Genomic DNA, 15,893 nt, shown 5'->3' with positions numbered 1-15,893 from the left:
TATTTGGATCTGCACAAAAAGCGCATTACATAATAGATCCACACACTGATCAGAAGAAGGTTACACTATGGTCAAACCAGTTACAACTGGATACCCATGCATGCTTATTAACACACAGAGGAAAGAGCTAGCACATTGATGACTTATTATTGTATATGAAACATTGCCTTCTCCAGATAGACAAGTTGCCTATAGATAGCTGAGACAGTATTTAGCCAGCTTTTTTGCATTTGTCTTTTGCAATCCTCTCAATAGCAGTCCACACACACACACACACACACACACGCATGCATGCACGCACGCGCGCGCGCGCGCACACACACACACACACACACATTACATTACATTACATTACAGTCATTTAGCAGACGCTTTTATCCAAAGCGACTTACAATAACACACACACACACACACACACACACACACACACACACACACACACACACACACACACACACACACACACACACACACACACACACACACACTCACAGACTTTGGCAAGCAGACTTTTTGACATGCATATCCCTGTCATACAAACCAAAAACATCTGATGTGTGCAATTTATGAGTGTAGTAGCACAACATGGCACATATTTGTCAACATGACGGGTACTGCTCTAAGTATGTGTGTTTTGGGACGAAGGCGTCTGTGTGTGCTTTCATTCACCTCAGAGTAATGGGTACTGATTATGTTGGGCACCGTGGCATCTTAATAGCAGTGTTTGAATGTGTGTTTGTGGCAGAAAGTTTGTAAATGTGAAGAAATAGCAGTGTGTGGTCAGTCATTGTAAGCAGGGGCAGACAGAATGACGTTTCTATTTTAGAATGTAAAAAAGAGAGTTGTGCAATAGCTGGACCTTATTGTGAATATATAGTTGTGAACTAACTCCTGTAAATGTCTGTGTTTTAGTACAGTAGTTCTAACTCTGACCTTTGGGACCCAGAATACTGCTAGTTTTCATACAAACTACAGTAAAGTGTTATTTTAACTATTGACCCTTACGGGTCGATTTCAACACTTTCTTTTCTTAAACTTTCCTGTCCTGAGTTTTGAGTGTTAAATTAACACTAGAGTTTTACTGTGTCTTAGCATCTAATCAGAGACTTTAGACCTGGGGAAACAGGTGAAAATCCTGGCACAGTAGAAAGATATTAGTTTGGGCCTCTGGTCTGGAGTTTAGACTGTTTGTAGTAGACTTTTCACAGCAATAAAGTCCAAGTGTAGAGAGGGAGGGCTAAGAGCCCACTGCAACAATAGTGTGTAGTTAGTGCAAACATATGTTCCTCATTCAGTCTCTCTTCTGTTCTCTTCATCTTCCATATCTTTCTTCTCTGTTCTCTTTCATTATTCTGTTACCAGGTCTCTCTCTCTCTCTCTCTCTCTCTCGCTCTCTCTCTCTCTCTCTCTCTCTCTCTCTCTCTCTCTCTCTCTCTCTCTCTCTCTCTCTCTCTCTCTCTCTCTCTCAGGGTGTCAATCTGGCTCTATGTTTCTCTGTGCTGCTGTGGATGTCTGTCTCTCCATGGCCCTGTGCCCATGCAGCCACCACTGGGCAGCATTCCTTACCCTGGGCCAAGAGGAAGAGAGGGAATGGGGGGATAACTGGAAGGAATGAGGTGAAGAGAGAGAACGAGAGATGGAGGAGAGGGAGAAAAGACAGCAGGACAGAGCGAAAGAGCAGGAGAAGGAGGGAGTAGATATGAGAGAGGGCAGAGAGAGTGTAAAGAGAAAAGAAAAAGACAGAGGACAGGGAGAGAGGAGGAGAAAGACAGAGAGATTGGACCACAGCAGGTCTCCTTATATAGAGCTGATGTTTTACAGCTGTGTCGCTCTGCGGTGACCTCACTCGTCAGCAAGGCATGAAGCTACTTTTGTTTTTTAATTGTAAATCCCCCCCTGGTTTGTGATAGTGCCTACTGACTATAAATGTTCCATTTCAGCAGTTCTGTTTGTTTATAGCTGCTCTCTCTCTTTAGACGGGCACTCAACGGCACAGTGTGTCAGGCCGCAGGACGGAGAGGACCGCACGGTTGGGCTGAAAATAAATTCTAGTCTAGGCTATAATAAAATGCAAAAACACACTCGCGGTCCGTCTTCGCTTTCCCGGTGGCAGGAGTGAAATGTCATACCCTGAAGGTAACTTATGATGCCTGGACTGTTTCGTGGTGCAGGGAAAGAAAGGTTTCACTGAGAAGGCAAAAGGGACTCCGCCCTGGCCATTGGCTCCTATTACTTGAAGCTTTTCAGTGTGTGTGTGTGTGTGTGTGTGTGTGTGTGTGTGTGTGTGTGTGTGTGTGTGTGTGTGTGTGTGTGTGTGTGTGTGTGTGTGTGTGTGTGTGTGTGTGTGTGTGTGTGTGTGTGTGTGTGTGTGTGTGTGTGTGTGTGTGCTTGTGTGTGTGGCTGCCTATATCTACATTAAACATAAGGATACAAGTTGTGTATGCAGAGGTGTGTGCATGTGTTTATGTGAGTGTATTTGCTATTTGCATGCATTTTATTTGCGCCTTTATTTATTGGTTAACATTTACAATGTTTCCACTGTGTGTGTGTGTGTGTGTGTGTGTGTGTGTGTGTGTGTGTGTGTGTGTGTGTGTGTGTGTGTGTGTGTGTGTGTGTGTGTGTGTGTGTGTGTGTGTGTGTGTGTGTGTGTGTGTGTGTGTGGTACTATTGGCAGATGCAGCAGTCTGACTGTGGGTACAGTGATGGAGAAAGTTTGGCTCAGGACTGAAGCCACGCATACACTTCTTGCTGTCTCTCTTTCACTCTGCCTGTTCTCATTTTTATCCCATTTCTCTGTGTCTTATTCTTCTTAATCCTTTCTCCCTTTGTTTTTATTTTTCTCTTTGTCTCACAGAGTCCCTGTCCTACGTCTCTTTCTATCTCTATGTCTCTCTAAGTTTTGCTCTCTGGTTCTCTATCACTGTTGGTCTCTTCTTTTCTAGCTTGCCCTCTCTTTCCCTTTCTCTCTCACTCTCTCCTCCTCTCTTTTCTCCAGCTCTGACTCCATCCTAACTGCTCTCCCGACCAACTTGTCAGGCCAGCACACATCATTCTCTAACCCTAACCCACCCATTTAGTTTTAGGGTCCTTTACCATCATAACAGGAGTGTCCCAACCAGTTAGAGCATCTTAATACATCTATACGTCTCACCTCATTGACTTGATTTAAACTAAGGACAGCAAACAAAGCCATTGAGATGTCTTTATAGTTAGACTGGCATCCTCTGTGGTTTATCTGCCAAGACAAAGACTGGCTGTGGTTGACATTACTGATGAATAAGGCAACAGGTGGCATCAGTCCATTGAGAAGGATTTCTCTGTTTCTATTACAACTTTTATTCATCATGTCATGTTATTATCACTAATAGAAGACAGAAAACCAATGTCTACAATAATTATTTTTAAGTGCCATTATAAAAGTTTTATTTTTATGATAAATAGGCCTGCAGACCTAATTACAAAACAATACAAAACTGTCTTCTGGAAGACAGTGTTGTAGACTACTGTTTAACTAGGAAAGATACATGCATGTCCAGGAATTAAACAGTAGGTATTAATGTAAGTTTTCAGTTAATGCTGGTCATCACACAGATGTTAACTAAAGCCAGAAAGGACTCATCAGATGGTTATTCACATAACACTTGCATCCAAATCTGGAAGGATGCTTCGTTGGTCTCTATAACCAAAGATATCTGGAAGTATTTTACAAGAGCTTCATAATTAGATATGCGGCTTTAAAGCTGCTGTGGAAAATATTCACAGCGTAATGTAATAACACAGGGGGACAGAGAAAGAGAGAGACAGGGAAAAAGAGAGAGGGGATGGCTGGACATGAGTTTGTGTACACATGCATGTTCAGTTAAGTTAATACCACACATCTTAAATTGATTAGACAATGGAAATGCCAGTGTTGTCAGAAAATATTCCCATCCTTTGTTCCCCATGCTTGCCTTAAGCACACGATGACTGGTCAGTCAGTGGTCACTGACCATTGTGTTAACCACTTAAGCCCTTTACTATATTTCATGAAAGGTGACCTACAAGCTCACAATGCATGATGATGCATTGTGAGCTTTTAGATCAATTTGTGCTACCTTTCTAAACAGAAGGTCTATACTCTATCAAACTGGTAGACAGTTTTTCAGTCACTAGTACAAACAACACCTGCCGATGTTTGTAGATCAGACAAGGGGAGAGCACCAGTATAGGAATGGGGGCTCCATTCCTCTGCCCATCCAGCCACCACAGGAACAGTCCTAACCAAGGGGAGACTTCTCTTTCTCTACTTGTACTGCACACTTCACACAGACTGGACAGGCATTTCCTGTGGGCGGAGCCAGAGAACAGAGACATTCTTGGGCCAGGCACCACTATACTTCCTGCCCTTGTAAAACACCCAACTGAAAGAGGTGCTTTCTGAACCTCAACTCTTTCTCACTTATTACTCTCTCCCCTGCAGCTTTTCTGTTGACACCTGTACACAAATACATTCTGTGAACCTAATCCTTCTTGTTTCTTTTTTGGTCAATGTTCACTACTCCATAATATGTAGCCGAAGTGTGTTGTCATGTTTATTTTTGTGCTTTGTCAAACATGTAAAAAGGTGTAACTGTGTTTGGACAGTGCAGAATGGCCATGTCTCTGTTGTTTATTTTTTCCATTGTCCCCATTCACTGAATGTCTTTTGGGCAAAGTCAAGACAGTATTTCCAAGAGAGGAAGTGTTCAGTCTTGCCTTCTCCATGGCTGTAGTGTTTCTACTGCCAAGTGCCAACTGTTGCTGCTTTGCTGATGTATCCAAGTTATGGCTCATTTATACTTTGCAAGACCATGTCGCTTACTGTTTTTCATTTGATAATCAAGAGAAGATATCAGTTTCTCATAACCCAAACTGTAAAGTCCACACATCATACCCCATCATACACAGTGACCAGCAAAAGAAAGACAAGCTGTCTTCAAATCTCTCTTCACAAACCTCACGTCTTTCTTTGTCTGATGTCTCGAGTGCACACTCTTTGCTGTCATCAACACACTTATCTTCTTCATCAGTTCTTGTTGCAATCATTCATTTCACACTCTCCACTGTTATGTTACCTGCCCACCTACAGTAGGCTATAGTCTAGACAATTATGCATTAAATCAGGTCAACAACAATCATCTCAGATAGGGGTTCTGAGACAAAATCTTATCAAATCAGTGGTCTACTATTGTAGACATGACATGAAAAAGTTTCATAACACTGGACTAAAGGACTTGAGTTTGAAAGGCAGGAACCAGTTGAGAACCACTGCTTTATGTGTATGTATTTGGTCAGTGTTAGAGTTAGCCCAACTTGTGTATAACTGGATGCTGTGTGCGTGCCAGTATATGGTTTTCTTTAATGTTGACACCTGTGTGTGTATATGTGCATGCACACACGTGTGTGTATGCGAGTGGGATGGGATGTCGAGTAGGTGTCACAGTCACCTGCTGCCCTCCCAGGGCTCGCATGTGTGTCTAGTGGTGTGTTGGAGTTGATGTCTCCAAGGAGATTCAACAGCTGCACCATAGGGTCTGTATTCAACAGCTGTGTGCCTTGGGTGGTGGAGAATGTTTCTAGTGCTATGGAGGAATGTGGTGTATGTGTGTGTGTGTGTGTACACATAACTATTGAATATATATATATATATATATATATAGGTAGACGTTGACCTGTTTTCTATGCATGAACATTGCTATACAAATAAATTATGATTCACATATGATCATTAAGATCATAAGTTGATTTTGAGCTACAGAAGAGAAGAAAGCAGTAGCCATGTTTGCCGTGTTAGAGACGACCCCACTCCAACGCACGTACAGTACTAGGTCAAGTAGGCTGTAAAAATAAATATATTTATAATTATACTTTTATTCAATGTCGATAACATATGCATACTTTTTTTACAGGTGCCTAAAGGTCTGGGATAGATGTGCTGGTGAAATGCTTTAGTACGGAACCTTTGTTTTTGTCCTTATTAGGGGACAAACATGTAGTCATACCTCACATGCTTTCCACTACTTTCTGGAATGAGGCCTAGGGATTCATACCTCTATGGGATTCATGCACACCTACTGCCATCTACTGGTTAAAGGCAGTCACTGCCATTTATCGATACATCAGTTATCTGAACGTTGGTATTAATTTGACTGGTAGCACTTTGGGTGTAAGAAATGTGCATTATACACTTGTATTGATATTATTATTTTTTTATTAACAACTCCTTTTTAAAAGGAAAATTAGAAAACACATTTTTGAAAAACAAAGCAAATTCTGGAAGTAAACATTCTTTGATCCATCCATCCTCTATGGTCCTTGTCCATCACCCAGTGGATTTGCAGAGGACATTTTCGTGCTCATAGTATTTTAATTCCTATTCGTTGTCACAGAGGGAATACAGAAGCTTAATCTGTTCTGGATATTCAAATCCTGACCTGTGGGGAATGCATACACAACACATCAACATCCATTCAATAATGTAATATGCCTTATAATAAGATTTTCTTCCTGATTAGTGAATACAAAGGTTAAATATGAGACAGGACTGGGTTTTTAGGATAAATTCATGGAAAGGGGACTTCTACCACTCCTTCAGCTGTAGTTTCTTCCCAAAAGTTTGGTACCCTACTTATACCACCATGACCTCTGAGTATGACCCTTTGTCCCCCTTCAGCCCACTCACCGTCCAGGGGTCTCAAGAATCATAGGGATGTTGTCCAGTCTTGGTTCGTTAACGATGTCTTGGAATGCTGCAATTCCAATATTCCCCTTACCGATGTCCTCGTGGCGGTCAAGGTGGCAGCCCAGCGCACCTGTCAATCACACAGATGTACAGGAACACTGAGGAGGAGGAGTCTTGTACTTAGAGGAGCTCCGGTGTGGGAGGACCCAGAGTTATACTGAAGGTTTTTATACCTGGGATACCAGGTGAATGCAATAAACTTCTCTGGTGCCAGTAGTCTACATCCCCTGGAACCAGAGCTGAGAACCACTATTGTGGAGTTTACTAAGGTTACGCATCAAGTACATTATTGCAAGTTGCAGAGAATTCATGCAACTTTTGTACAATCCCACATTTTCTTGTAGAGTATGGATCCTATTCTACCAATTATGAAGAACTCTTTTCCACGTACGCAAGTTTGTAGCTGGACACCACTGCCTGAGTTGGTCAAGTGAAGTGGTCGCAGAGAGCTGGTTCCACGTCATTGCAGACAGGCCTACAGGTACCCACACCACACCACAGCTAACCCCTAACATGTGCTGACCAGATGAACCTCTCACATAATAAATTGTCTAAATAAATAAACGGATATTGTTTTTATGTAAGAAACTCAATAGAAAACATTTGTTAGTGTACCTTTGGAGTCATTGAGATGAAGGGCTTTGAGGTAGTGAAGTCCCACTGTCTGATCAAACTCATCCAGCACACTCTTCACCCCTTTCTCAGCAGCCAGATCATATCCTGGTACGACATTAGAGACCTATTATTCAGAGCTAGACAAATACGTGACAAAATGCCAGATTGAGTCTCTGTAGCACTGGTTTTTGAGGCTGCAAATGTAGTTCCATTACTAATTATGACATACCAATTTAGGGGGAAACAAAATCGTTATCTGAAAATGATCATTTTAGAATGGCACTTCTAGCTTCAAAATAAAATTCAATTAGCAAACTTATATATATATATATATAACCTATAGAGGCAGATACAGAGGGATTCATTTCAGGGTTCACTCATTCACCTGCAGCTAAGGCATGGCAGGTATCCAGACATACTGCTACCCTGGTCTGGTCTCTCACCCGGTCTATGATGTCCCTCAGCTCAGAGAACTTGCCTCCTACAGTATGGCCTTGGCCACACATGTTCTCTATCACTGACAACACAACAGTAAAATAAAGAGAATAGAGAGAGAGATATATATAAGATGAATACAGGTTTAATGCACCTTTTCTATTACCTTCAGTTTGAGTGAGTGATCCTCATACAGAATGTCTTTTCAAAAAGGAATAGGATCACAATTGACAGTGAGGACTATGTTACCTCTTTTTGCCTTTGTACCTTCTACCTCCAACTACTCTATAATACCTGTTACCACAGTAGGCACTTGCTGGTGGGCGTGGTTGATGGCCCCGGCGATCTTCTCCACACATTCCATGGTGGTGATGGTGCCTAGAGAAGAGCCAGGGTGAAAGTTGTACAGGTGGAGGCCCAGGGCATTGCACCGACCCAGCTCATCTATCAGCATAGCCCGGCTTTTCTCAAACACATCTGCATGGAATATGTGGAGATGCACAATTAATTGAGTACAATTATATGGATTGTAAATCCATCCGGAATACCTACTGCCATACAGTCTTAGTCATCAAAACTAATAATCATGCATAAGTACTGTGATTATCTTTTGCAAAAGAATCATTACATTGGGCATGCAACATGGCATGCTGACCAGGACATGGTGAAATGAGAACATAGGACACAGTCATAAATAATGAAATGTTGGCAAGATGTAGTATCCAAAGGTTAGATAAAGATGTGCAAGAGAATGAGAGAGATAGATGTGGCTGCATCATGATAGGCAACAAAAAGTATTCCCCTGATTATTGTGTAAGACATTGTTAATGTTAACATGAATATCAATTATATATGTCCTAATGTTTTGGGAAAATAAAACATCTTATATTGACACTTTTACCCCTGTCAATATTGTATGACCATTATTATCCCGGAGATCATGTTTTCGGCCCTGTTTGTCTGTGTGTATGTCTGTGTGTGTCTCCACGGCTAATCTCACAAACTACTACTACTACACCAATCAGTTCCAAATTCCTTGAGCACAGTCTGCATACTGCCAGTAGGCCACGGTCTTGAACCGTAGGTCATACACTCAAAATGTATTCTTCCCTGAATTCCTTGGTTCATGACACAACTGCCTATATACATAGGCCATCCACCTAACTATATTTTCTGCTATAAAAATACAACTAAATGAAAACACTTTTTTGTTGCTAATCCTACAGATTCTGTCCAAAACTGACAACAAGTGTTACATAATGAACTCTGGAGTCATGTGATAAAAATATATACAGATTTATTATAAAAGCGCTTTCACTTCTGACCATTGGGGGCCCCACAAATGTGAAACATTTACCCGTATGTCATAGAAACATCTTTTTCCCCTGCGGCTTCCTCAGGTACCGATGGCTACAACAACCCATGACTTGTGGTGGCGCAACCACACTTTACAATATCTCAAAATTGTCTAGTTTGTATCAGTTTCATAGACAGACTCGTCAGCTGTTTTTTTCCACACTTTGGCTGCCTGTTCTAACTACTGTATTATTTTGTGTCAATTTGGACAGGCTGTCATTTACATTCCCACCCTGATTTGTGTTCCCTGTCTAGCCCTGTACAAAAATAATGAAAACAAGGCATTAATGATCAGCATTCTTTATCATAGCCTTTCCCTCCATTGCCCTGTGACTTTTCACACACACACACACACACACACACACACACACACACATGCACGCACACGCATGCACGCATGCACACAGTTTTATTTGTGCAAACTAAAATAGCAAAATAACATGCACAATTATCTGGGGAGCCCTAAAAAGCATAGAGGGAGAGAGTAGAGTCGTGGCACAGTATCTATCACACACACCTAATTTAGGAGACCCACAGTTCATCAGATAGGATCCATGTGGCAGAATGTGAGCTGGGTCAAACCCCTGAAGTTGACATTGCTCTTGAAACTTGGCTGCTGCGGTGGGGTTCAAGGGAGGCCTCGTCCACGCCCGCTGGGAGCCCAGGAAGAGAGCAAAACTACGGCCACCAAGATCTGTGCAGGCCTGCACTGCTTTCCACATCCCATCTATGGATCACAAGCACAGAGCACAGTTTAAGTGATGGTAAGGGATAGTTCACACCCAAAATGACTTTTTTTCTATTGATTAAACACCCTTAGAATTCATGGAGATTTTTGTCGTATTCCTAAGCCAATAATTTGATGACCGGCGGCGGCTCCGGTAGGAGACTCAAAGTGTGAATTTAGAGTCTCCTACTGGAAACATTAGCATATTTCCGCCGGTCATCAAATTATTGGCTTAGGAATGCGACTACACAAAAACATCTCCATGAATTCAAGGCTTCATGGGGTGTGTAATTGATAGAAAATAAGTAATCTTTTGGGTGAACTATCCCTGTTACACAATGTTGCATTTAACTCTTCAGTACAAGAGCTGCAATATTATAGGTGTGCAACGTGCATTGTGTTAGTGATTCATAACGTAAACATACCTTTAATGCGAACATGAGCTCCAATGTATTTTTTACTCCCTCTGTCGCCTCCTTCGAGCTCTCTCCTATTTTCTGTGTCTTCTTCAGTGGGTTCACATGCTGTCCCAGTGTCATTGTCCTCTTCTTCTTCTGAATCTACTACATACTCCACCGATTTGATTGTCCTTGCTACTTTCTTTCTGGAAGCCATGCTATAACATAAGTCACAATCAACATCAGTCTATACAACTGTTATAACTGTTCAAATATATATTTGACAGCTTTAGTTACTAGATACTTTTGCAGATTTAGATTATGCGTGGCATTGTGAGCTTGTATATCTGTTATTTTCGAAAGATTTGTATACATTTTGAACTTGTGAAATGGGATATTCTGCACAATGAGTACTTTTACTTTTGGTACTTTAAGTTTTGTACTTTCACTCAAGTACATTAACACGGAATTTTACTGGTATTAGAGTGTTTCTTTCTACATTGCAGTAATTGATCATTTTACTTAAGTAAAGCATGTGAGTACTTCTTCCATCAAGCCTCTCTGCCTTTAGAACTGTTATACCCTCATCCACAGTGGTCTTTCTACCCAAGGTCTCCTCTCAGCAGTGGTGTAAAAAGTAACTAAGTACATTTACTCAAGTACTGTACAGTCATAATGGTACAGCCCAGCAGCCAGTCACAGGGCTTCCTCTCAGTCGCCTCTAGCTGCCCATTGGAGACACTTCACGCTGAGCAGCAAAATGGCCGCCCGTCAGCCAACTGACTCCACAGCGCTTTGAAATTCAAAAAAAAATCTTCTGCACATAAAAAAAAAAGAAAGGTTGACACACTATCGCCGTAACGCAACGTTAGTACTTATCTACGAACCAAGTAGCTTATGAAAGAGTGTATTTCGTGTATTCTCGCCACTTACTTGATTAATCAATCCTAGCTCAGGCGTCGCTTTAGTTCTCGTAGCCCTCGACGACGAATGCCTCAAAAAGCTCAGAGAAATATCGCACTGAAGCACTTTAGCACAGCTAGCCTAGCACGCTAGCTGTTCTTCATATGTGATTCCTGGGGTGAGTACAAACTGTTTCCCCCCACCTTCCATATAATATAACACACAAACTGCGTCACCGTTTGGTAATGTAGGTGCATACGCAGCTGTACGCCGTCGACTGTAAATTTTAACTGTTTATATTTGCTGATGCAACCTAAGTAATGTGAAATGCCAGAGCCGTGCGCGAGCTAAACTATAACGTCGTTAATAAACCTGCAGTTGTAGCCTAGCTGCTACGGCCAATTTAGCCGCTTAGCTTTAGCATTGACGTAGCATTTATAGTTGTTTTAGCACAAGAGGCAGCTAATAGCTGCCTCTTGTGCTAAAACGACTATAAATGATACGTTTATAAAAAAGTGTAAGAGTGTACAGAACGGTAACGTTTGTACGCCAAGTTGAGAGTTTTAAAAAACAGTATTCCCTTTCTGTGTCGTTCTGTGAAATACGTATTTTATTTTGTTGGGTAACGGGTTGCACATCCTAGATCGTAACGACATGCATACACCACCTATTATTATGACAGGTTATCATCATCAGCCTATGGCTGTTAAAAGTACTATGATCACATGCGTTATATAAACCCTGTACGCAGTACAATCTTATAGCAACCATGCCACTACCTTTTAGCTAACGGTAGTTCATGGCTGCTTAGTGTTTGACATCCATTTTTGCCATGCCATCATGCGTGGCTTCAAATGTCAAACGGCCCCAATCTAGGTAACTGATATAGGTAACCCGTAGTTAGTGTTGTGGCTGCGAAGCTTGTCACAATAATGACGAAAACGGGTAACATTAGCTGGCCCAGGTCTAGTGCTGGCTTGCAAGGGAGGGCAATTAGCCATTGTTGAAGGCAGACCTGACAGCTCTCAAATGGCTTGTGTGTCACACCTAAGCTCTGTGCTTGAAAAGCCAGGACCGTTGTCAGACAGTAATGCAGTCAAGATGTTGTTTTCTTGCAAATATGTCAGCTTGGCGAGATTATACTGATCATGAATCAAAATTATGGATGACATGGGCCTCATCAGGTCTGGATGATTATGTTGTGCTGCACCACAGTAGCATGTCAAGATCTTGGTTCTCGACAGGTCAATTGATCAGTATGTCACATCCAGCATTCTTGTTAGTGGATTACAGTACATTCATATATTGTGTGTGTCCCAGTGACAATGCAGTATTTGCTCGCTGCTCGGAGGAATTATACATGGGCAAGACAGACCGCCTTGTGGTACCTTGTTCCAGCTGTCATAATATGTAAGAGCCAACACAAATTAAACGTATGGCTTTCATATATTGTGATGGTCAATGTAACTGAACTGTGTACAGTACACTGTTTGCTAAACAGGCTTTATCCCTTAAGTCTCATGACAAGATGTAGCTGCCTTGTGCCGCACATACTCTTGTAAAGGTTTATAAGAAAGGATCATCAGCTTACACTTTTCTGAAAACGTAAAATGAGGATATTGTGTGTGTGTGTGTGTGTGTGTGTGTGTGTGTGTGTGTGTGTGTGTGTGTGTATGTGTATTGTGTATTTCCCACGTGCACAGCAATATTCATAGCTCAAGGCACAGGTGGCTGATTAATTCCGTAAAGCATGCAGAAGCCTACACTGTAGCTCCTGCACTTGAGTTGAGGCTTATGGCAATGTAAAGACTAAGTCATGTTGATCTAATCCATGCCATTTTATTTAGTTAACACTGACTTTGCTGTGTGAGTTTCTGCGTATGAAGAAGAAAAAAATCGGGCTATACCTTATCGCCTCAGTCTTAGAAACAGAAACACAATCTGTTGCTGTTTTATTACTGCTGTCGGGCAAATTGTACATGTGAGACAAAGCTTAACTGAAAAGAACACTATTGCCAGATATAAGCTTTTCATGCAAAGAATTAGCAAGACTACCAACATTATATAATGCAAAATAACATGCAGAATATACACACAGACAGTAGACTTACAGCCAAATTATGTGTGATCCCACCCCACCTCCAGAAAGGAGAATCGGGACAGGAGCAGTAGTTCATGGAAGACAAGAAAAGGAAAAAAGACGACAAAAGGAAAAGGGAAACCTCTCAGAAGGTGAGTGCATTCACTCCTCACCATTGAAGGCTTTATTAATCTCTATTTTGATTTTTGTATTGTCAGAGTTGTTGGTTTCATTCCGTCAACAGCAGACCACGATCAAAAGTCATGCCATTACTGTGGCAATCCCTCAGTTGGCACTTGGCATACTATCGAATGGTGCTCAACTATCATTCTCTTTGCCCGCCACTGTGTATTTCAATTCAGGAAAATACTACCTTAAGAAAACCTCTCACTTAAGAAAAATAGATGATGCTGTTTAGTTACCACCATAGAATACAGTACATACAGTTACAGATAACTTTAATAGGTGACCTTTATTCTTTTTAAAATAATAAATAAGGTAGAATAAGTTTAATATTAATGGGCAATCCTATCATTCTATTGTGAGGAGGATGTGAAAATATGACAACACATACAATGTCATCAAGACACTGATTCGGTTGGCGAATCGGAGAGAGGAGTGAGCTCTCGACACAACACATTGGGAAGTGTCCGATTTTAACGTTTTCCTTAATAAAATGTTAAAAGTTGCCCTTTACATGCAGATATGTATACTTCATTGTACACAACGGTTCCCCACTCCCAATTCTGAATACATAGTTTGCATTATTTGTTCTCTTTTCATTGGAACAGGACAGTTAATTTTCAAAATATCACCACATATTGCTAGATAAATGACCAAAAAAGATAATGAAATTTACTGGAATTAGGTTACCTGTTCACAATTAATTAGAACATTTACACACCATAGGCTGTACCGTGAAAATAACATTGCCGTGGCCTTTGTGATTGGAGCTCATGCACGGTGCACACCCATAACTGAAGCAACATTGACATAATTTCAGTTAGTTGAATAAAGAGGTGAACAGGGTTCTTTTGGACAGTCTGTTGTCATTAAAGTGATAATTCTTAGATACAAGGCAGTGAAGGCATGTCTGAGGAGTTTACTTTGTGCATCAATGAAAAGTTAACTAGCCCTCAGGTCTAGATTTACGAAGAACCATATATAAAACATTATGAACACCAGAGAATCTTGCCTCCATTAGTTATGAAAGTATCCTCCTAACTCTTAGTTCCAACAGTGTCATTATAAAAACGCAACAAGTCTGGACAACTGTGGGATCTTGAATAGATGATTTGTTGTTGGCACACATTGGCTGGAGTCCCCCCCCCCCCCCCCCCTCTAACCACATCTTGGACTCTTTCCCATTTTTCTCAAGTTCTCTCCTGTCTGGCCTGTTTGGTTTAGCTAACTTAAGAAAAAAAAAAAGTATTGAATGAATGAAATTGACCACATTTACAGTGTCCCAACTTTGCTATGTCTTTCTTAATGATTAATTGGTAACTAATATGCTCTTTATCTGTCTGTTTCAGGTTGCAGAGCAAAAAAACAAAGGTAAGCAGCAGCAGAGTGGTGTCTTTGTGTCTGACTTCACTGTTTGACTGGTTGGTATGTTCATAAAGGTTCTCTGGTATACCTACTCTAAATCTGCTCTTTTTTCCCTTTTGGATTAGGAAAGGTTGTTTGCTGAGGTTATAAGTTGGAGTCTGTGCATTCACCAGTCCTGCTACATAAAGATATATGTTAGATTCCCCTGTTTAACTTCCACTGATGTGGTCATTTTTGTTTCCTCATATCCCCTTTCAATGTCATTCCCAAACCAAATTGGACAAAAATTATTACATTTCCTGGAAATTCACTATTACAGAATGATTTCATTTTAACCATGGCATCAGAGTGGGGATGTTTCTCTGGTGCAGAAATGCATGCACCATGATCGTTGGAAACATTTAGAGGTAACCCCCATCTTTGACCAACCAGCAGCGGATTGGCTTTCATGAAAACATTAGACCTACATCTGATTAGTGAAGCTGACTTGGCTGTTGGGGACTTTGTTACCCAAAATTCCATTGATGTTGCACTAAGTCCCTACTGCATCAGGGTACGCTATAGAAACAAACACAAAGAGCTGTGTGTGTATTCAACCCTCCGCTCTTCCCTCTGCAATGCCAGACCTGACCAAGCCGGCATCAGCCCAGTCTCCAGTCACCCAGAGCAGCTCTGCCTCCCCCAGCCCTGGACCCACCCCGTCCGCCTCCCCCTCCCCGGCCACCGCCGCCCTCTCGCCTCCAACACAGGGCGGCAACAATGCTAAACGCCCGACAGTGGCCAACGGACAGCCCTCCACCACTGCCGGCTCTTCCTCCTCCTCCTCTCCTGGGGGCGGTCTCGCCGGTGCCTCCAGTAACGGCAGTAACAGCGGTGGTGGACAGGTGCCTGGCGGTGGCCAGGTGCCTCCGCAGCAGCGCTACATGCCCAGAGAAGTGCCACCGCGATTCCGCTGCCAGCAGGACCACAAAGTGCTACTGAAGAGGGGCCAGCCGCCACTGTCCTCCATGCTGCTGGGAGGGGGAGGAGGTGCGGATGGCTCAAATACAAACATGGCTGCATCCTCAGGTT

General features: G+C 42.0%; 2 protein-coding genes across 5 annotated transcripts in view; one reads left to right on the top strand and one right to left on the bottom strand.

The window, feature by feature from the left end:
* Positions 1 to 6,194: 6,194 nt before the first annotated feature.
* LOC311059481 (putative endonuclease 4) lies at positions 6,195 to 11,343 on the bottom strand. The gene is made up of 8 exons (XM_084077450.1): positions 11,225 to 11,343; positions 10,319 to 10,509; positions 9,684 to 9,893; positions 8,105 to 8,287; positions 7,761 to 7,892; positions 7,376 to 7,480; positions 6,701 to 6,830; positions 6,195 to 6,452 (listed from the first exon to the last, which is right to left on the bottom strand). The coding sequence occupies exons 2-8, from the start codon at positions 10,506 to 10,508 to the stop codon at positions 6,392 to 6,394; spliced, it is 1,011 nt and encodes a 336-aa protein (XP_083933576.1). The 5' UTR covers position 10,509; positions 11,225 to 11,343; the 3' UTR covers positions 6,195 to 6,391.
* The window catches only part of tnrc6ba (trinucleotide repeat containing adaptor 6Ba), a 27,351-nt gene continuing 22,474 nt past the window's right edge, over positions 11,017 to 15,893 (top strand). For 3 of the 4 annotated variants that reach the window (XM_084077448.1, XM_084077447.1, XM_084077446.1), the window contains exons 1-4: positions 11,017 to 11,372; positions 13,340 to 13,426; positions 14,807 to 14,828; positions 15,447 to 15,890. In XM_084077448.1, the coding sequence (XP_083933574.1) occupies positions 13,370 to 13,426; positions 14,807 to 14,828; positions 15,447 to 15,890 (523 nt within the window). In that variant the 5' untranslated portion in view covers positions 11,017 to 11,372; positions 13,340 to 13,369. Of the gene's footprint in view, positions 11,373 to 13,339; positions 13,427 to 14,806; positions 14,829 to 14,947; positions 15,891 to 15,893 lie in introns of all 4 variants that reach the window. The other variant, XM_084077449.1, reaches the window with a different exon arrangement.

The sequence above is a fragment of the Gymnoscopelus microlampas genome, assembly GCF_963454915.1.
Source record: "Gymnoscopelus microlampas genome assembly, chromosome: 14".
In the NCBI taxonomy this organism is placed as follows: domain Eukaryota; kingdom Metazoa; phylum Chordata; class Actinopteri; order Myctophiformes; family Myctophidae; genus Gymnoscopelus; species Gymnoscopelus microlampas.
The sequence above is the reverse complement of the archived record's forward strand: the minus strand, read 5'-3'. Positions and strand labels throughout refer to the sequence as shown.